Source organism: Dipteris shenzhenensis, chromosome 8, assembly GCF_047967505.1.
Source record: "Dipteris shenzhenensis isolate YYH24624 ecotype China chromosome 8, Dip_SZ_1.0, whole genome shotgun sequence".
Lineage (NCBI taxonomy): Eukaryota > Viridiplantae > Streptophyta > Polypodiopsida > Gleicheniales > Dipteridaceae > Dipteris > Dipteris shenzhenensis.
In genome coordinates, this window is record NC_141603.1 from 859,803 (window position 1) to 882,272 (window position 22,470).

Below are 22,470 nucleotides of genomic sequence, written 5' to 3' on the forward strand. Positions count from 1 at the left end.
CGTTTCAAGTGTTCTTTCTTACATGAATGCAGAAAAGTCATCCAAGAACACCTGTAGGAATTTGTTGTATTGACACTTTGGAATGTCACAAGAGCATTCCACAATCCAAATAGAGTGAAAATTTCCCATTCCATTGCAAATGCTTTCTTTTATGTGGCAAGTTTTCCTTAGTTATATACCTGAATACATCCAAGACACTGTACATTGCCACTCTCATCAAGAATGCTTCTATCAATGGTAATGAATAGTGGTCCCAAATTGTGGTGGCATTAACATATTCTATTTACACATATTCTTGCTTGCTTGTTCTTCTTGAGCACAATGACTATTGGGGATGCCCTATCAATGTGAACAATTTCATAGGTGCTATGCTTTGGATGTTCTCTATGGTCCATGTACCTTTGATTTAGCACCTTCTATGATCAATATGGTGTGTCCTAGTATTTATACTGAGATTCCCTTCATTTCCTTGTAGAACCATGACACATGGTCCATGCAGTTTACCTAGTTCATTCTTTTCTTCTTGGTTGAGTTGCTCGTTGACAAACATTAGTATTTCTCTAATGCCTTAGGTCTTCTCTAATGCTCGCAATTTGTCAACTTCTGACTCTTGTTCTAGTTTGAGCATTGCAATGGCTACACTTCCAATTAATGGTAATGACTTGTATATCCACTTGCATCTTTGAGTTGAATTTCGTCCTCACATTTAGTTCAAAGTTTTGTAACTTTTTTGCTTTAGGCAGTGAGGGTTTAATTTTCATTTGTTGTGGATGATTTCCAAGATGTAGTTCTTTTTGTAGTATAGACTCCTTCAAGCCCCTTGGAATCCCAATCTAGATTTCAAACCTTGGTTTTCTTTACTAATTTAGTAAAGTACCATTGTATCGTGCTTGTTTCCACCCTCTTGAACACATTAGAGTGTTTGACTTTAGCCTTATGATCTTCTTTCTTACTACTTGATCTTGTGATATTGTTCGATTTGGGAAGATCTATCCTTGGAAATAAGAGGGTTTATAGAATGCGAAAGTCTTTCTCGTAGACTTGACCCTACAACTTAGCATTATTAGCTCTTCCATCTGCTGATCCCAGTCAAAGTTTGCACCATAACTGTCAATTATGGCTTCTCCGAGAATATTGTCCCATCCTATGTTATCCATAAAAAATTTGAATTTGCTAGGTGTTGATGTGCTTGGTTGCTCTTTACTTGGCTTTATAGCCTAGCAAATTTTATCTTCTTAGAGGTGATTCTTACTTTGAAGATTGGGTAGGCCTTTTTCTTTTTTCTTCTTGTACCAAATGTATAGGTATCAACACAATACTTTGTGTCACCAAACTTTGTCCTTCTACCTTGAATTGTATATGCTTCTTTGCATTATAATTTGGCTTGTTGGGGTTTTATAGTTGGTGTAGTCATTGAGTCTTAGAATAAGAAGTATTGTAACAAATGCCACATGTAGGCTTTGTTTCTTTTATGCACAAAAAAATAAATAACAAGAGCGGAAGGTTAATACCATGGATAGGACACAATGATTGCCTATGACACCATGTGCACCTCACTCTATGCCATTTTGTACTCTCGTAGACCCTTACATTCAAGAATGATTTTTGGCCGAGTCCAGGGAAAAGTTGTGTGTGTGTGTGTCTGTGGGTGCATGTGCACTTGCCCATGCATTCATGCACACACATAAACACTTAGTGTAGATGTTAAATTTTGTATCCATGTTTAATGCTTAATTCGTTCTTAGATTGCAAAACATCTCACCTCTGCCATTATACATATGCAATCACATAATGGGAAATATTGTAGAAATTAAACCTATGTATGTGCGCGTGCATTATGCATATGTAACTATATGACATACATGCAAGCATATATGTGCATACATATGCATATATGTACATGTATGTATGTACATACGAAGATTAACTTGTCTGTTGATATAAACAAGAGCACACAGGTGCACGTAAGCACGGCCTCCTAAGGACTTTGGGATGTAAGCAAAGGATTATTTTAATTTGTTTTAGAAATTACAAATGGAAAGTCACAAATCCTAGGAGAGAGGTCTTGGTTTCGTTGGTTGATTCATTTCATTTCTTCCTTCGAGTCGTTCTTCATCATCCATCCGTTTGATGTGGATGGCGACGGCGATGTTCACGCGCTAATTAGCAGCATCATGTCCAGCTCTTGGCGATCTCACGCAGCCATCATCATCGGCACCCTCGTCGGTGGCATCTTCGGCTTCTACGTTCAGCACCACGTTGAGCTCTCCTATAAGGTTCTTGCACCTCTCCAGTTTCTAGCTTACCAACGATCAACGACAGTTCTCTGCTTTCTTCGTTTTTTATCTGTTGCTCCCTCGGATTGCCACTCGCCGACAATAATAGAAGCCGTACCCCCGCAAGTCTGTTCTCACCTTCGCATTCTTTTATGTGCAATCAGGAGAAGCTGAGGGAGGAGATTGCAAGACGTGACCGAGAGCAGCTCTCGAACGAGTCGTCTGCGCAAGAGGAGACATAACTCGGAACACTGCAAGTAGTTCCGGCCCTAGCTGACCTCGATTCATTATTTATGCTCTCGACGGACATTCTTTCTAATCCCAATTAGAGGGACCTTTCTCAGCGTGCTTTGAAGGATGCTGCTGCATTACCAAGATCCAGTCAAGATCAAGACAAAAAAGGTGTCTCTTCTGTTTCTCCCAAAATCTGAACCCGATCTTGCAATGATTCAATCACTTGAAGAATGTGTTATATGAAGGGCTTGCATTACCGGTGCTTCAGGTTGTTTTTGAGGAAACATATTATGCCCGAGATTCTGGCACCTTGGAACAGCTCAAGGACCTTACCACTAGAAGAAAAGCTATCGAGGACTCTCTCAATGGGTCGAACCAACTCACACCTGCAATCGCGAGGGAGATGGCTGGTGGTATTTCATCCCCAATTCTGCAGGTACGACTTTGGACACCGATCTTACCAATGTTTTGACGAACACTCTTCCGAGTTTTGGCGACTTCTTTAAGAAACGTGATTTTGCACGTTGCAGGATCTTCAAAAATTGGAGCGTTATATACCTTTACTAGCAAATCTGGTAATTCGTGTGGAGGCAGCGAGCACCAATACACAGATTTTGCAGTGGACGACAGACCTGAGGATACGTTGGACCAGCGTTCTGTGTGGGTCTGGTCCATTTGGGTTGGCATCTCTCAAGTATTTCCGTGTAGACAAGTTGAGATTTGAGCTGGGAATGGTGCTCTTTCTCTATGGGGGACTATTGCGTGAAAGAGCATTAGAGGTTTTGTCTACTGGTACGCATCTATTCCGAATGAAAATAAAGCAGTCGTGAGAATGGCCTCTATGTGTGAAGTCGTAAGGGTTTTTACTGGTGCAGTTCTTGTAAGCATTTTCTTTGAGTCTTGTACGACCATGAACATGCCTATAAAGTGACATAAGGTGACATTAATGCAGATTTAGTGGAAGCAGCTACTTTGTTTCGAAAAGCAGCTGGAGTATATCAACATATGGCACAAGAGGTGCTTCCATCTTTGCAGGCTGTGCTCCCACCAGATCGGATTCCAGAAGTCACGGCTTCCATGGCCAGTATCATGAGCATCATCTGTCTTGCAGAGGCTCAGGTATATGAGCCTAATGAGAGCTGTATTTCATTGCTACACTTAGCAATATAAAGCGTATCGTTGTTTCCTTTGTTCACAAGTTCTTACACATTTTAAACTTGTGAGGGACTTTCCAGAACCTTCAAGAAATGCTGTCTTACCTGCAGCATCTGCCGTTAACTTTTATTGTGGCTGCTTATGACAGTACAGCACTTTTTTATGCCGTGGCCGCACTAAATATATTTTTGACTCTACAATCTAAAGGAGAATTACAAGCTATCAATTGAATCCTTGATTACATAAAGAGACACTCTTTTGACATAGCTTTCAACACAATGCTCAATTGAAGAGTCTGAAGGGAAATGGAAGTTTTATAAGGTTTTCTTAGGCTCATGTACATGGGTATGAACGAACTAGCTGTCGGAGGCCCTTAAGGTGCCACAATATAAAGATTTGCAGTCAATATCTTTGGATAGAGGTTATTGGGTAAGGGCCTGCAGTCTATATTGACATTAAAACCATTGCCACAGACTGCACTGAAGAGGATTGCCCTGCGGTCTATTTTGACATTAAATCCATGGCTGCAGACTATGCTGAAGAGGATTGAAGTGTTAACAATATTTGAAATGAGTTAGAAGGCTAACATCTAGAGCTGACTGTGAGGAACTACTTTAGTTTCTGTAAATTAATACTAAACACCACATGGATCCTGCCCTTACTCCCCAGATAATCATTTATGCTTGGAGAAGAGGATGGAGACACCAGGTGGCTTCCTGCACTTTCCCCTAGATAATGCACTATGATTGTAGAAGAGAGAGGGAGGCAGGTGAGGTTGACAGGTTTAGCTGTTGAGTCTGGGTGGAGTTCTGATATACTGCCCTTGCAAGTGTTCTTAAGTTAAAGTTGGAGTGGCTGTTAGACAGGGACTCTCTGAGCTTGATTTATTGCTTATGAGCTTATCGTTTGGCATTTATTCCCTGTGGAATACAAAGTTTTGTAAGTGTTGGACTCAGAGTAATCAGTGAGGGTTGATGTGTATCTTTTGGATTTGAAAGAGCCATAAGTGCATCTTATCAAGGCATCCAAAATTTCTGAACCTTACAATGAAGTGTTGTAATGCTTTGTCAATGGAAGGTCTTTCCAAAGTTGTAATGCTTTGTCGACCCCATGAATGGGGTGAGAGAAGATTTAGTGACCTTTTTGGGTTCGGAGTAGTGAAGGACCAAGTCTGTCTATGTCAATTGTGGCATTGATCATAACTAACTTTTTTTAGCAAGATTGGCTGCCTAGAATGTGATGGTGACTTGCCCTTTTTCTCTTTTTGTTTGGTTTGGGGAATGGGATTTATTTGCTGCCTTTAGATGCATGCCTTTTATAGATGTTCGGCTAAGCCAATGAAGGCAATTTAGAAGTTCTGGCATTCCTTTTGTTTTTCTACGGTAGTGATTTTCTTGGACTGAAACTTACTCTTATGCCCTTGTGGGTTCTATTGACAGGCTGTGATTGTTCGAAAAGCGGAAGAAAAAGCAACAAGTGGAGGCCTGCTTGCAAAGCTACATTTTGGAGTTGTGCAGTTCTTGGAAGAGGCTAGCATTCTCCTTCGTGTACATGCTGATGACTGGAATGATGTTTCAGAAAAATTTAAGGTAGTCAAACATTTGTACATGGGAGAACTGGACACACACGTTGATGTCTGACAAACTTTAACTTTATAGCAAGCTGGGTGTTGCAGAGATTTATCAACACGTGCATGGTGCTGCATGAGGCTCGAAGTCAAAGATATATTGCAAATGATTACAAGAAGATGGAAAAGCTGGGTGTAGCAGTTGGTGTTTTGCGATATGCTATGGGCAAGCTTCAAGGGAAGTCCCCTGGTGAGTGCTCTTTCTAGAGCAACATTTATATTCTGTGCGCTGAAAAAGAGGGAAGTTCATGAAAGGAAAATTCTGGATGGAAATTTCTACTTTTGTGAGTATGCCTTGAGGAGCTTGTTGGCATCCACATTTCTATCTATTTTTCTGTCTATGTGTGTCTGTTTGTGTGTGTGTGTGTGTGTAGGTGCTGTGCCTCATTTTGCTTCTTCTCTTGTATCAACTTGTACCATTTTGGATGTTTGTTGAGAAATAGTTGGGCTCCTATTTGTTCACATGTGCTCCGTCCTTTTGGATCTTTAGTGGAACAATCTTTTGTGGAGCATTCGAATTTGATGACCGGGGTCGTGTAGAGTCCTGTTGAAAGGAAACTCCACACAAATTAGTAGTCTATGCACAAGATGAAATTATAGGTGCGATAACTGAAAAAAAAATAAAATGTCGGGTATATAAAATACAGTGTATGGATGTTACGACTGATCCAGTGGAATAAACGGAGTAAGTCTTCCAAGGAGAGTGTCCAAAGCCAATCACCTTGGTATCTGTGATAGATTTACAGGAAATTAAACCTATGTAGGATTAGAACAAGATAGAACATAAAATAATCAAAAAATGAGGCTATTACATATGCCTGCAGGTCTAATTTTGTAACATAAGTGCAAGCGTAGCCACAAAATCCTGCAAGGTCAACAATCAATGAGGAAAATAGGTAGGAAAAATTACTAGAAGGCCCAAACATTGGAATATAAAGTGCAACAAGAAGCTTTCAGGACAAATTACAATTTCTAGACAGGTACCTGAGACAAGCAAAAGGTGGAAGAAGTGCCAGCGTTGAGTTTCTCTGGCACCATCTATGAACGATTTGAGCATGCAGGGGTTTATTTGCTCCTACTACCTAGGATTTTTGCTTTTCACTGGCACAATCAGACTTGGACTTACAAGAGTCGATGATGATCTAAGCCTTGCGGAAGAACTCTCAATTTCAAGATAGGTGAAGATGAGCAGACTTAAGTGAAAAAGAGCTTCGACAAGCACCCAGACAACATTTTTTGTAGAAAAGCTTGAAGGGACAGCTTATTGCATAAAATTGCTAAATGCAAATGCATGAACCCCATAGATGATAGGAGTTCGTGAAGCCAAACTTATCATAAAAACATGACTATTTGTAATGCTAACATAATATTGAAGACTGAGTCTCTTTAGGGTTAGATTTCAATTCCTTGAAAAGTGTTGTGCCTCTCTGTAACAATGTTGGGATTTAGTGGTCACCTCTGTGAAGAACCAGACTTTTCGAGAATGCAAATGTGTGCAATGCATGCAGAATTTGAATGCCAATTGGTCCTCCAATGGGGAAGAGCGCCCTCGTGAGAGTACTTGTTTCTATTTTCGACCTACATGCAAGGTGGGAGATAGATGGCGGATGAATGCAAGGTGAATAAAGAATGCTACATGAGATTCATAATGAAAGGGTGATACCCTTTCATTAATGTCCCTTGAGATCACTCAAGTTCCATCTTCCCATTTACACCTACCCTTAGCCTATGACCCATGCATCTACCATTCAATGCACCTTTCCCTTCCTATTGCCCCTAGGACCTAGACACATGTGTGCATATTTTTATCAATAGAATAAGTATCACATGTCTAAATTTGATGCCATCTGAAGCAGTGGCTCCAGCTCGACTAGTCCTATCTACTGAGATGATCCACCGCCATAACAAATCGGTCGGTGTCCATCATAAATACATATACATGTTACACCATTGGCGTATAATATATAATGTCTACTAATCACGGATTGGTGATTTCTCTTGTCATGACACTCCCTCTTGCTTGAATGGGCAGAAGTCCTCTTCTTGGATCCTCTTGTCTCTTTCTCTTGCGTACGCTTCTCTTTTACTTGTGCATTTGCATCTCCTCTACATATTCTGCAATAGTCTTCTCTTGGTAGTACACAATCTCTTCTTCTTGGATCCTCTTGTCTCTTTCTCTTGTGTATGCTTCTCTTTTACTTCTGCATTTGCATCTCCTCTACATACTCTGCAATAGTCTTCTCTTGGTACACAATCTCTTCTGAATCGGAAGTTAAATCCCATCCTCAAGTTCTGGTTCCTCTTGATGCTGAATATTCAAAATGCAGAAGTACCACTGCAGTGCCTCTTAAGTATCTCTTCATGCTCAAAATCCTCTTTTGAATACTTAGCTGCTGAAATCTCTTTACAGTAACCTGCTCAATAAGCTGAAACACATTCTCAACAAATTGGTCAGTATTCAAAAGATGTTCTCTCACCCAAATGTGTTATTGAACTAGGTAGACCTTGGCTATAGATGATTTTGCGATGGAGAGCTACTTAGTCTATAGAAACTATAGAGCTTCAATCTCCTTTTCCAACTCTTCTATTTCAGCTCTATTCATCCTATCAGACGCTCTACATGGATTTTTCTCCGTCTATACTCTATAATGTATATGCCTACTCTCTATTCAGTTCATACATCCATACACTAGTGTTGGCTGAAGTGATAGCATTTACTCTTGGTTCTATGTTCACCGTAGAGTCTTGGGATGAGGAGGTAGAAGCCTCACCCTTCTGCTTGGATGCTTTGCCTTCCCCTTTTACATAGTTTGTTTTGGCAATTTTGGCTAATAGAGTAGGATATTTATGCCATGGATGCCCTGGCTTATGTTCTTACATCCGAAACATTTACCCTCCTTAAGTAGCTTTTAGTTCTCATTGTCAGTCATGGAAAGAAATGATATCCATCCAGGATGTGATTGGCTGTTAACATTTTGTACAATAGCTTTCTCCTTTCCTTTGTTGAAGGGTTTACGAGGATTCAATTTCCTCTCAGCAATCTCAGCCAATTTAGTGAGATCTTTCAAGGTGGTTGGGTTGAACATTTCAACCTCATACCTCATTTTCGGGGTTAGGGCTGCTAAGTACTTCTTCATTCTATCATCCTCGCTCTTCTCAGGTAACTCTAAAGAGAGTTTCTAGAACCTAGTTGTAAATTCGGCGTTACTCTCGTTTTCGAATTGCCTAAACCTTTCCCGGATGGAAGGTCAATTCTTCTTCATGCCTCGGAGGCATGAAAGTGGCCTTAAGTTGCTCTACAAATTTGGACCATTGAAGAATAGGCTCTTTTTTCGTTTGTAATAAGGACCACCACATCAAAGCATCCTTCTGTAGAGGCAGTGTGGCAAGAGCAAGTTTCTCGTGATTGGTCTTATCTTGATGGGCAAAATATAGCTCAAAATGGCGAATCCAATTGAGGATTTTATCCGCCTCTCTTGCTCCATCATACTTTGGGAACTCTATTCTCTCTTGGGGTTGGAATTTAGCTCTCTTTGAAGTGGTACTAAAATCGTCATCCCCAAAATTCAGCACCCTCTTAGTTCCTAATTTTGTCATAATGGACTGTTCAATCATATGGCTAAGCTGAGAAACCAATTGGAGACTTCTCTCTCCCTCTCACACTTGGATTATAATCCATGTGTACGGGATTTTGAGTTAAAGGCGTAAACTTAGCGCCTTGCTCTTGGATGGACTCGTTTCTCCCTTCATTTCTGAGGAAAACTCCCTATCAAGAGATTCTTGAAGGAGAGATGAAGGTAATGCTATACTAATAGACCCAAAAGAACTCTAGCTCCATGTGCAAATTGTTTGAGTGCAGCTTATTTAGAAATAGGCGAGGAGTTGGATAGTCTAGAAGATGATCCTACATTGAGTGGGGTCACATTTCAAAAGAATGGAGATTTTCTCAAAGCCTTTGAAGACTTGAAAGAGAGTTACTTTGTTCATATAGGGGGTTTGTACCAGAGTAGATATGGGAGTGACATCAAGAAGAGATATATGCTAGCAAAAAGTAGGTTCTTGGAGAGCTCCAGGTTTGAGCCCATTGATGGGCAATAATTTTGTGAAGCTTGAAGGATCGCCCTTGATGAGCAACAAAAAGGAAATTTGCCACAGTTTGAGTGATAGAAAAGTTTCAATGGGTCATTTGTTTAATATGCATATTTAATGATGACTCAAACTCTATTCTAGAATCAAGCAGGTTGAATTCGGCTGTATATCCGATGAAAAAAACCTTTTTGAGGTCCTGATAAAGGCAAGGGAGTTATGGATCGCATGTGGAAAGACACAATCACTAAAGGGTAGGAGACCTACACCTGAGTATATAGCAAAAGTAGGAGACCTACACTTGAGTATACAGCAAAGAGAACTCGCTTCTACAGATTCATGAAAGGTGTAGTGGGTGAGCGGCAAAGTCCCCAAGATCTGAACACCACAGCTGCAAGATATATGGATCACATTGTGTTTCGTGAGGACTCAATGTTTCAGAGCATCGTCCCCCCCATCCTATTTGCCTCCCTCGCTCTGCTTCATGTTGCCATGAGCTCGAAAGAACTCGGAAGAGCCCACTCTTCTTCCCACCATAAACAAGTTGATGTATCAGGATATGTGTGACCCATAAGGTGAGAGACTATTGGTCATGGCAGTCCTGGACAGTGGAGAAAGCTTACGTATGCTTTCTTTTTCTGCTTTGAGCAGATAGTTAACTTTTTGGGCACTCGTGACAGCTATGGGGAACTGTGTGCCCAAGTGTGGCTACTAGTGACAGTCCGGGTTGTGTGCAAGCTTCCTGGATTAGGGAGGGAGACCTGCTGCCAGGAGTGGTGAGAGCAGTGAATAGTAAAGGCTATGCAGGGTATTGTTAATGTGATAGAGTTGTCTGGTTACTTGTTAGTTTTACTGCCCTTTAATTTATTGAAGGCCGGTTTCAGAATCATGAGTAGATATAGGATTGAGAAGATAAGAGGCAAAGAATCTCGCCAAAAACCGCATTGCCACGAGCAACAGCCGATTATCATGGCACGATTCTAGAAAAAATGGCTAAGCTAAGTCCCGAAATCTGCCATGATCAAAACAAAGGTCATGGCTTACGTGGGAGCTCTCTCTCTACCTGCATACAACGCGACTGTTGGCAATTTAGCCATCAAACCTAACTAACACTTGACCAAGAGACTTGATCTCATCACTTGATTGAGGTTTTCCCTCCAGCAAAATGAAGTGCCAATGTGTGGTTAGATACGTACAAGATGAGTCCCCAAAATGATAGACACAACTGCCCGACATTGCACAAGTGCAATCGGGCGCAATGGAAAAGATGTAGGTTTCCAATTTACAGTGTGCGGTGAAACCCGAAGCAAGGGTGGAGAGGCTCAAGATAAGGGTTAATGAGGAGGTTCCTCGAAATGGGCTTATAGGAAGCCTAAAATAAAGATTTTATAAAAAGCCTTTTCTCTCTCTCTAGACCTCCTTTCAGCAGTTAGGACTGCTTGGTAACTGACGTGAGACACACTAGATTGCCAATGATGGCAACATAATGGGCAAAACAAGGACAATGATGCGAGGTGAGACACTCTAGGTTGCTGACAATGGCAATAGAACGGGCAAAACAAAGACGATGCTGCTGTAGTCTCCATCTTCTGTTGCAGTTTTGATGGTTGGGGTATTGTCTTGATCCTCAGCCCTTGTTGCTGTTTACTGCCTTCTCTTGGGGTCTTTGGAGCACTCTTGAGAGGCCTTCCACAATCTGCTAGGTTGGACTGATGAATAGCTTTGTATTTCCCCCCAATGAGGGCCTTCCTAATCCTCGGGATTATGCTGTCCAAGTTCGCCCTTGCTCGCCTTTCCTTTGCTTGAAGTTGCCTTGCGTCGTCGTCCCGTACTTCTTCTCCTTGTCTTCCTCTTGATGAGCATTGGTCCTAGCTCCTCAAAAGTTTAGTGGCTTGGATCACTTTGTAGGGGTTAGTGTCGTGACCGAACCCTTGAAGCTCTTGGAAAGCATATTCAACAATGACAACGCTAGTTGATTTGTGTCGACCGTGACTTCAACCAAACACTCACTTAGGAGATCTTCTTCCTCCATCTTCATTGTAAACAACTGGTTATGGAGTGTAAGGATGTGGACAGTGTTGTCTCGTACAAGTCTTTTAGTAGTGTTTGGACCTCCTCTGAAGTATCCACCAATTGCATGTGTGCAATCATTGCATCTGATGTTGTGGCAAAATCTTGGGGCTTTAGCTCTTTGCTTGTGGTGACCTTTCAAAATTTCCTAGCCACCATGGGGCTACTTATCTTCATCTTCTAGATCGGGTATTGCTGTTATCTAGGTTGCCATCGTCCCCAAAGTTGGGTTACGGCATTTGTGAAGCCATCAGATCTTAAAATAAATTAGAAAGTAAACTGATAGATAGCAGATTTTGCTTACCATTTCCTTTCTTCAAGCACACCCTTCCAGTTGTGGCAAAATCTTGGGGCTTTAGTTCTTTTCTTGTGGTGACCTTTTAAAATGGGGCTACTTATCTTCATCTTCTAGATCGGGTATTGCTGTTATCTAGGTTGCCATCGTCCCCAAAGTTGGGTTATGGCATTTGTGAAGCCATCAGATCTTAAAATAAATTAGAAAGTAAACTGATAGATAGCAGATTTTGCTTACCATTTCCTTTCTTCAAGCACACCCTTCCAGTTGACCCTTTGGTCCACTCCTGCGTCAATCTGTGGGTCCTTGGAGCTCAATCACCTTTTTAGGCTTACACCTCTAAATCACAGATTCGCTTGTTGGAAAAAAGATATATACTAGCTTTGACAAATCAGAATACGTAGCGAAAAATGGATTGTCCATGAGATCACATGTTAGAATCTAGATCTACTTAGGATATGCCATGTCCAGATGTGAAGTAGATAGAGAGATATTTCTACCAATAACTGTATATCTAAACACATCCAACAATAGATACGACCAAAACAGATACAAAAGCTGCACTCACACACTTCTCTATGTGACAGCAGGATGCTGCCCATTAGTGCTAGTATTAATGCCATGTACAGCTGCCCACGGTTCTACACACTCTTGGTACTCACGCCTCTCAACGGAGTGAAGCGTAATGGAAGCGGGAATGCAAGAGCTGGAGGCGACGCTGAACCAAAGGCAAGAGCTTAAGGCGACACAAATGCTGAGCAACAAAACCATATGTAGACGGCCGTAAGTGTGAACTGAATTGCAAGTGTAAGTAATTACCATGATACAAGTTATTCTTACAAGTATGCAACTCTTGCTTCATTGTGGATCTGATACAAAAGAGGTGGATTTATCCCAAGCATCCTTTTTTGTTTTGCAAGATCTCATGTGAAGGATTATAACCCTTTTCACTGACAATGCAATCAACGCTTGAGTTTGGGTATCTCTGCCATCGTATCTTAATAGTAGTGTTGGAAGATGAAGAGTCGAGAGCATTCACACCCCCTGTAATGACAGGTGTAGTGGCAGGTGCTTGTGATGAAGTCTATCCTTAAAGCCTGCAATGATATTCGACAAGTTTTTTGGCCACCAACACATGGTGCATCATGTAAAACACATGGGAGAGTTGGTGCCATCCAACTTGTCTTCTAGGGCTAGCATACCAGACAAAGCATTGCTTGCTGTTGCAACCGAGGCAAAATGCACAAAACTGAAAGTAATCTGACTGGATCAAATCACTGAAAAAAGGTGCAAATGTCCAATTTTAACCACACAAGGTCCACTGCTTATACAGCAACTGTGTGCCAAAGTGTGCTTCTTGCACAATGCTGCAACTCTCTGAACCTGAAAAGGACCCCGAGGCACAAGGGCCTAATGCAAAAAGTGAATGGCGCAAGACCCCCAAATCCTGACTGTACTGTCAGTCAAAAGTCAAGAGAGTTGACTGCAGTCAACCTTTGACTGCAACAGATGACTGGTCCGCAAATTGAAGCTGCAAATCACTGTGAACAGAATTGCGTCGAATGTGTTAACCAAAACTGCGTACAGCACACAGATAAATGTAACTACAGTCTGTACGGACAGTACAGAGAAAACCGACGGTAATCTGTGCAGCAGAGAAACGACACGACTGTTATAGAAAGCTGCACAGAAGTATCTGTGTCCTCCAGAATGACAGCTAGCTGGAGGGGTAGCAGGGACCAGCACATACTTTGAAGGTAAAATTGGAGACGAAAGAGGCAGTGGCTAGTTCTCAGAGTGACAACCAGCCCGAGGTAAGTCTCAAACAGTAAATTGATGAACAGTAGGATTAGGTGCATCAGAGGCGTCACTGCTGGAACTAGAGGTGTGCAGAAGATTGGCATTGTGCAAGGGCTGAAGGATGGCAGCGGCGGCAAAGCAGCTCCACACTCTTGTAGATGGCGATTCAGCAAAGGAGGCGACGCTTAGGGTGGATCCCCAAAATGCCTACGATTGCTATCTTCCTGCACCTCTATGTTAAGCTCACCAGATAGTCTTTACACAATTGTTGACGCCTGCTGCTGCTGCTTATGCTTCTGCTGCAGCCTGCTGCTGCTGTAGCCTCAACCTTCTCTAGTACCATGAGGTACTTCTAATGGCTGGAGTAGTTGTTGTGATTCTCAGTCCTTGCAGCTGTCCTTTACTGCCTTCTCTCCGTGCCCTTCGAGCAGTCCAGAGGTTTTCACAGTCTGCAAGGCTGGACTGATGATAGCTTTGTTTTCCCCCAATGCGGGCCTTTTATAGGGCTGGAATGCCCTCCAAACTGGCCGACTGGCCCTGGGGCTTGGCTGGCTGGTCTGTAAACCTGGCCAACCCAGTCCGATCAGGGCAGTTTTGGGGGCCCTATAAAAACCCCTCAGGCCCGCTCCATTTCTGTCCATAAACACGGCCAATGGTAGACCCTTGTGACCTTCCAATGGAGCTTAACCTGCATCGCTGCCCGGGATCAGTGTCCTTGTGTGGCCCAACACCATGGCTGATCATTGAAGTACAGGTCTGCCCTAAAGGGTGGATCATAAGAAGGAAGTCTGTGACCTGCCCATATGGCAGGCCCACATGGCAATCTTTTGATACCTCTCCAGCTCCCTAGTTCTCTACAGGTGTCACTCCCCCATGCTCTCCTCATTTAGGGGCTTACAAATAGGGAGTTGACCTATATATTCTAACAACCTGGTACCAATTTGGGTGTCACAGTTAATCCAGTCTATGAAATAAGTACATGCAGCAGGTTGACCTATTTAACATCATCAGATGCTGATGTACCATCACCTTGGAAAGGTGGCATCACCTAGGAAAGGTGATACCAGTTATGGTGCAAAACTGAAGCTTTTTGGATAGCGTTCCATATTTGTGCTGATGATCATCACAGATTGGAATGCTAGATGATGGAACTTTCTTGAATCTCAACTTTAATGCCTGAATATTGCTTCCGGTAAGGTGTAGGCTTCCTGGCTGATGATTTTTGGCAAAAGGGAGAGGAGCTACTGCAATTGTGTGGGTTTTTCATTTCGAGGGTAAATTTGGTGCGATTTTGTGAGTTAAATTTACACTACCCTAGAAAATTTACTTGCAAAATGGCAAAACCCTGCATGCTAGTTGGACGTTGATGGCAGATGCAAGAACAGCATCAATGGACTTTGAAATCAGCTAGCAGCAAACTGCTGAATCAAATATTGAGCTTTTATGAGGAGTTATTGGTTGTAGTTGATGCTTTGGAGGTTGGATGTGTAAGCAGCATGTACATGGCACTGAAATAAAGTATAGTTTGATCCATTAAAGAAAGAAGGGTTTGTTTTCTGAGTGACTGCCAATTATTGTAGCAAATGTTTTGGACACCCTTGGGTTAAAAATTATTGGGAGTGGCCAGCTCCAAATATCTTCCATGTCCTTGTTTGCTTTCTCTTTATTAACATCTATGGCCCTTAAGCAAACAGACTCTTTCAAGAAAGCATCACTCTATGTAGAGAGCAGTCCATTTATCCCTGCGTGAAAATGTGAGCTTGAGCATCGAAACTCTGTGCCAGGTCTTAAACTTTCGAGAATCTCTTCTTCAAATTGGGTACAGATGTGAATGGGATGTTGATAGGGATGGTTCTGATGCAAGGTAAAGAGTGATTCAGAATGAGCCATAAAGGGACTAGACTTAGAACACCTTGAACACTGTCTTAGTATGGTAGATCTCAATTCTATTTCGTCTATTCGAAGGCTGGAAAACACCCAAGGTTTTCTTGCTCCAGTATCAATGTCTGTTAGTGAAGCTAAGTAGGAAGTTAACTAGATTTGTGTTTTATACAGAATCATGCTAGAATTAGCACATCAGGCTGCAGCTTTTTCTTGGATGTGCCTGGAAATAAAGTGGTCTTGTTTCAGATAATCTGTTTGGTTATGAATGTTGTGCTCTTCTCACTTTCAATGTTCTGCTTCTTGTAGGAGAGGAGGCTTGGAAGGCTGTTTTCAGGCAAGAAGCTGATGCTTTAGGAGATTTGCTAAGGAAATGTGAGAATGAGAATGAATTCATCTGGCGTGAAAAGCCCCCCAGGCTAGATGAATTGCCTATCTTAGAAGGCAAGCAAATTGTAGCTCCACTGAATTACGAGCCGTGTAGGCTGGACAGGGATTTCATATTTGTAACTTGAACATAGGTTGGCTACAGCCGTCTTTGTCTTTAAAGGTTTCATTCTTTCTTTTGAATCCATGATATGTAATATATCATCCAGTTGAAAAAAACAAGCTTGTGCATTTGCATACCGTGCATATAGCTCAAGCTCTTTCTTGTTTTCATATGCATGATGATATAGATCTACGTTTTTGGCTCTTGAGTGCAATATTTTCCTGGAAAGTCACCGTCAGCCTCAGTTTACAATGCAATCCAATGCGCAGTTCATGTCAGGGCATTAAGAGAGCTTAGATTCCTCTTTTCATCATCATCAGGTTTAGGTTTTAGGCCAGTAATATCAAATCAAACTTTACAATGGGCTCTTCCTTGTATGCTTCACCAGCAACACATTACCTTAGCAATCTAACCTTTCTGAGAATTATCTTTAAAAGTCCATGGCATGAAGGGGAAACGGGTGGGTTTCTCTTTGGATATAGTGTGATATTAGAATCTATATGTTAGACAAGGTGAAAGTAGCTAGTGCGGGCATCAAAATTTTTACCTTCCAAGTCCAAACATCATGCCGTTGCAGTATCAATGCAAAATACATTGAGGTTCTGGCAGGGTAGAAGATGGGTTTACATTTTGTTTACTTGGGGTTTCTCTGCTCCCCTCTCTTACACTAAGTATATTCCTGAACTTCTATAACGTCCCCACGCAATTTGAGACAACTATGAAGCATTTCTCTTTGAAAGCTAGTGTTACCCAGCGTAAGCCTCCAAATTGCAATGCATATGGAGATGACAAGTAGCCATCTGAAAGAAGAGGATTGAGGTTTGACTGGAAATTTGCATGCCATTTTTAACACGAGTTAGTGCACCAAAGTTTTCCCATTCTACAGAGAGGATGAATTATACATTTCTTATTGTTGATTGTAAAGCGTGGGCACAAGTTTTTTGAAATTTGACTTAACAAAGCTAACCTATTGGGGAGATGTTGCTAGCCCTCAAAATGTTTCCATCACTTCTGCCTTTTTCCCTTTGCCTTTGAAATATGGGTCTGTTGTTTTTGGCAAGAATGATCATGAATCTGGGCTAACTATGATGAGCTTGATTGTGCTTGATTATACCATTGCTAGGCAGGCTTATAGCATCTCCCATGGATTGGTCTCCTTATGAAAGGGACCCTCCTTAGTTTGAATTGGAACATTGAAGTAAGTGTATACTACACATTGCAAGATATGAACTGCACGGAAAAGTATCCAGCTTGATGCAAGGTCATGGGTCATAAGATGGAAGAAAGGACCAGCAATTTATTGATAACTTCGGTAAGTTCAAATCTGTGTCTTTTAAAGTTGGAAATCTTAGTTTCCCTTTTTTTCCCATGCCCATTTGCCCTCCCCCTCCCCCTCCCCCTCCCTAGCCCTAGAGGTGCCTCATCCACGTACATTTCAAAGCTAAAAGCTCTTACTAGATTGTTGTTCACGAGTCACACTAAACAATTATGTGGTGTGCTTGGGAGATATCATGAGTGATAATAATAAGTGAGAATTAATCATAAAATAAGAACCTACAACTCTCTGAGCTCGAGATAATAAATCGAGGAAAATGTCAAATTGCGGAGAGTAAGGTTTGGGGGGATGGGGATTTGTGGACATTGTGAGTGTTAGAATAATAGATGGAGGTTGCTTCATGTAGCCAACGTTCCCATAGTAGAACGCTATGCCCAAGAATCTCATATCTTGTGCACACGAGTAATAGAGACACTTCAAATCTAGAAGAGGATGGATACACTCAGAAGTACAGCTGAAAGGAAAACTTATCGATATAGAAATGAAGTACAAAATCTGTTACAAATTCTACCAACATATATGCACCACAAAGAGCTCTGTATCCTATTTTGTAGGAACTTTTCTTGTTCACTATGTGCCTCCAAATCTTTCAGTAGCTTTGAGATTGAGTCCACCTATGCACCTTTCTTTGCACCTCAATAGGCTCTTCTGTGTTATGCTGAGTGCTTTTGGAGGTGCATGAATGCTACAGGTTGAACTGCATGACAATGCCTCAAATGGGACCTTTTATAGGGATTGGAAGCCCTTGAACTTGTTGACCACAACCTACAGACCAGGCGACCAGAGGTTGGCCCTATTGCCAATATGCAACTTGCTGTATGAACCTTGCCACATGGCAGTGATAGTGCAGTTGTATGGCCGCGTGCAGCTGCTTGTACCAGTTGCTTGTCTGCCCTCTGTTACCTTGTCTACAATTGTTGTCGACCAACTCAAGACCTTTGAATGGCTTGGTACCTACTTGTACCTTCCATCCTATAGCCATACAACTATTGTACGAATTTGTTGCCGAGTGCAAGGCCTGTTGCACTGCACTGCTATATTTGCTCCCACATCATGTCTCCATTTTCCCATGTGGCTTCTCTTTGACCACTTAACCATTTCAGGTCATCTTCCCCCATGTCCTCATTTAGGGATTAGAGGTGGTGAGGTGCCTACTAAATTCCAACACCCCCCCTCACCGACCAATTGTGGGCCTACACCCACTATTTGATGCAAATGCTTCATCAACTTTCATGAAGAAGCTCTTAGAAACAAATCGGTTTAGTCCTCGACCCTGCAGCTCCGATTTCTCCATGTCCAGCTCCACTAAGGTAAGCCATCCTGAAACATAGAGCATGGAGCTCTTGAAGCAGCAGAGAGCTTGTATTCTTAGTAGGCAAATTTGGCTGGACATGGGTGATTGCCCATCCAAATTCTTTTTTCAAATGGTAAAAAGGAAATATGTGAGAGACCATATTGATAGAGTGCAAGACTAGTAGGGAAATATAGTCACACTGATATTTGGAAGATAGCAGAGGTATTCAAGTCAGAGTTACGTGCGATTGTGAGCACTCCGTTCTCTGATGATACGGTATGCAAAGAGAAGATCGCTCAGGCCTTGGATTCTATTAAGGCCAGGGTTCTTGTAGAGGATAGGGCCAGGGTTGCAAGACCTTTCATAGTTTTTGAATTTTGGGATACTCTAACACAGATGAAGAAAGAGCGTTCTCGTGGGCCTGATGGTTTCACTGTTGAATTCTTTCACACTTTTGGGATCTTATACAATTTGCTTTGGTTAATATGGCGAATCAATCTATGGAGTGGGGTTTTTATCTGCTGATGTCAATGTTGGTTTGTTGAAGTTATTTCCTAAGAGATAGGTGAGGCCAAGGGTGGGTGATTGGCGGCCCATCACCATGTTGAACACATCTTATAAAGTCATTGCAAAGGCTATAGCCTTAAGAATCCAAGCGACATGCATGCACTTGGTGGATAGGGAACAAAATGGCTTCATTAAAGGGAGGGATATCTTGGAAAATATCATGAGTGTGTCTACTATTTTGGATTATGCTTGATCAAGGCAGAAGTGCATCTTGTTTGGGTTTGATTTTGACAAAGCATATGATCGTGTTTCTTGGGAGCATATTGGGGCAGCTGGATTACCTTAGTTTTGGGTCTATTTTTGTTAAGATGGCTCGTGCCCTCTTTGGGAAAGCCTCTACAATCCTTTGCCTCAATGATGGGCTCGTAGGGAATTTTAATTTTTGCAGATCTGTGAGGCAAGGTTGGCCATTAGCTCTCCTTTTATTTGCCCTTGGCACTGCTTTTGATGAGTTTAATAAAGGAAGGATGCAACAGGGGGTTTGCAAGGGGGTAGCTCTTCCCTTAGGATGTCAGTTTAGTTTGCAAATGTTTGCAGATGATTTGGTGGTCTAATTCTTTGGAGTCCAAGGAGTGTGTGGATGCCTTATTCTTGGAGTGTGTGGATGCCTTATTTTGGGTGATTCAATTTTACTATGATATCTCTAGATTGGTGTGCAATCTACCCAAGACTTTTGCTATCAGGGTAAGTATGGACCCTCTACCTTAGTGGGATAATACTTTTCTTGTCCAATGGGTCCTGCATGGAGAAATAGTTCGTTGTCTAGGAGCTCCTCTAGGGTTGGGACTCGGCTTATGTCAAATATTCATGTGGTTCAAGGAGCGGATTTCTCAAAAATTGGCTTGCTGGCATGGGCTTTGCCTAGGGTGGAATGCTCGTGTACTTATTATTGATCATGTGCTGGTTGCTATTATGACTTATGTTGCTTCGTCTGGTCGTTAAAGGAGTGTCATTGGAAGGGGATAGATAGGCTATTGAGGGGTTTCCTATGGGCGGAAGAAAGTCATGCTAGAAGGTATCACTATGTCCCTTGGTCTCAACTCAAGCTGCCTAGACTCATGGGGGTTTATCTCTCTCGGACATTGGGATGAGCAAGGTGTGCACGGTTCCAAGCCTTTTTGTCACCTATAAGTATGTCGATGTCATCATTTGTAGTTTAATTGTAGCTTAAGACCTCAGGTTGTATTCCAGTGAGAGACATAGGCTCAAGTGGGGGGAACACTTGAGCAAACATTGCGCATGCTTGTGTTAAAGGAACATTTATCAACATGGTTGGGGTAATGAAGGCTTTTGCCTCCATTGAGGGTTTTAAGATTTAGAAAGAGTTTCAGGGTTCAAATAGAGTTAAGGGTTTAGAAGAGGTTCTAGGGTTTAGAAAAGGTTTCAGGGTTCAGAAGGGCTTCAGGGTTAGAAGGAGGGTTCAGAAGGAGGTTTAAGGTTGGAAGGAGGATTCAGGTTCGGAGTAGAGTGCATGGTGGAGAACTCATCTCCCTCATAGATCATGGAGGTCAAGGGTTGAGGAAGTACTCTAAGAGGGTAGGGAAAGCATAAGAGTGGGAGAGGAAGAAGGTGTAAGAGCATGGGGATGGGGGAGGGAGAGGAGAAGGGGCGAGGAGAGAGAGGAGGATCAGATTCCAGAAGGAATGTCGATTAGCTTTGCTGGAATCAAATAGAGGAATGTCGATCAACTTTGCTGAAATGGTTACACGGATAGATTTACATGGATAGATTGTTTGCCATATTTTTGTCGAGCTCAAATTCGTTAAGCACCAAAAAGTTCATTGCGAAAGTATCTTGCCCCTCTTTCATGACATTATAATGCACAAGGTACATGAAAAAGGGAACAATATGCCTTCTGTTAGCCCAGGGAGCATATGCACGAGGTTACCTCTTGTGCATACCTCTATGTGCAACCGTCTTGGTGACCAGCCCATGACTCTATGCTTCATCTCGCACCACTACAACATGAAGTCCTTTACCCACAAATTTAAAGTTCTCCACCATGCAAGGTGTATTTTATGGTAGTATCTTCTAGGAGCAAGATTCAGGACTCTTGGACTTCATCGGTAATAGGCACAATAGTTTTGGATTTGTCACGATATGTTTTGATGGAATAGCAAAACTATTGGATTTGAAAATTACAAAAATAGCAGCAGATCACTAGTGCATGCGAGATGTTGATTTTTCAAGTTGTAATACTGATACAACTATTAACATTTAGGTAATATTCTAGTATCTTATCCATTCCTGAAACTTATTATTGGTGCTAATATTCTCGATGCTCAAAAACTTGATGCTCAGGGAAGGGCCCATTCCCTCAGATTATAATTCTTTGGAGAAGGAAGCACACTGTGCCTCCTTACCCACACACTATGTGGTTACAATAATTATATTATATATTATCATACATATATTTTGAATTGCTCATCCATACAAAATTGCTTCTTTCAATCTAAATTCTTACAACATTCCTCTCTTTTGATTGATGCATGTTCTTGATGCGAGGGAGACAAGAAAGCTAAGCTGGATGTAAGATCGAAGGACATCAACACCTTTATTCATATAGTTGTAGTCCATGCCAAAATTTTGTATACTCTGCAACGAGGATGAATAACGAGCTCTTGTTAGCATCGTCTTATTCATGTATTTATTGGGCTTGAACTCCCAAAAGGCACAAATAATATGGACATCACCAAGTCAGTAATAAGGCACCACCCCTCACATTTACAGGGAGAATTCGGTCCTATCAGACCCTATATCGTGTCTCATGTCCATATTTTTACTTATTTATTTTTTTCCTTTAAAATTTTGATAAAATGATAGGATTCGAGTTGCTCCACGATGAAAAGGCTGCCTACCACAAATCTAGCTACATATAAAAGGGCACTGTTCAAAGCAGGTATTCAGAGATTGAAAAGAAAAAGGGTGTGCCTTATACACAAAAAATTCACACATAAGGGAATTTAGAATTAGGACTTGATGGTAGGTGAGATAAAGGGTTTACATATAATGAATACCCATCTTTGCACATAGTAAATGTAGAGGTTCACTCAATCTTTATTCTATCACTAGGTTGAATCATAGAACTCTGATACTATATTAGGTGTGGGGAGCAACTCACATACATGTATGGAAGAGAGGACACACAGTCATCCCTATACAAATTGCTCACTCTCTATAATTCACAATGAACTCTTTCTATAATTCACATGAGCATGATACACTATATGAAAAACTCTAAATGCTGGTTACCCTAAGTCTGTAAAGGCTACTCACATGACTTAGATCCCTTAGCGTCCCTATAGCCTCTAACCCTCTACCCACATATACATGACTCAAATCCCTTATAGTTCCTACAA

At 41.7% G+C, this 22,470-nt stretch overlaps 2 protein-coding genes across 2 annotated transcripts; both read left to right on the forward strand.

Moving 5' to 3' along the window:
* The first annotated feature begins 2,069 nt into the window (after positions 1-2,069).
* LOC147898927 (ATP-dependent helicase/nuclease subunit) lies at positions 2,070-2,580 on the forward strand. The gene is made up of 2 exons (XM_087378187.1): positions 2,070-2,276; positions 2,441-2,580. The coding sequence occupies exons 1-2, from the start codon at positions 2,175-2,177 to the stop codon at positions 2,516-2,518; spliced, it is 180 nt and encodes a 59-aa protein (XP_087234313.1). The 5' UTR covers positions 2,070-2,174; the 3' UTR covers positions 2,519-2,580.
* LOC147898928 (Endosomal targeting BRO1-like domain-containing protein) lies at positions 2,304-16,086 on the forward strand. The gene is made up of 7 exons (XM_087378186.1): positions 2,304-2,678; positions 2,779-2,946; positions 3,041-3,302; positions 3,463-3,629; positions 5,105-5,254; positions 5,341-5,482; positions 15,734-16,086. Exons 1-7 carry the CDS (start codon positions 2,634-2,636, stop codon positions 15,937-15,939), a joined length of 1,140 nt encoding a protein of 379 aa, XP_087234312.1. The 5' UTR covers positions 2,304-2,633; the 3' UTR covers positions 15,940-16,086.
* The last annotated feature ends 6,384 nt before the right edge of the window (positions 16,087-22,470 follow it).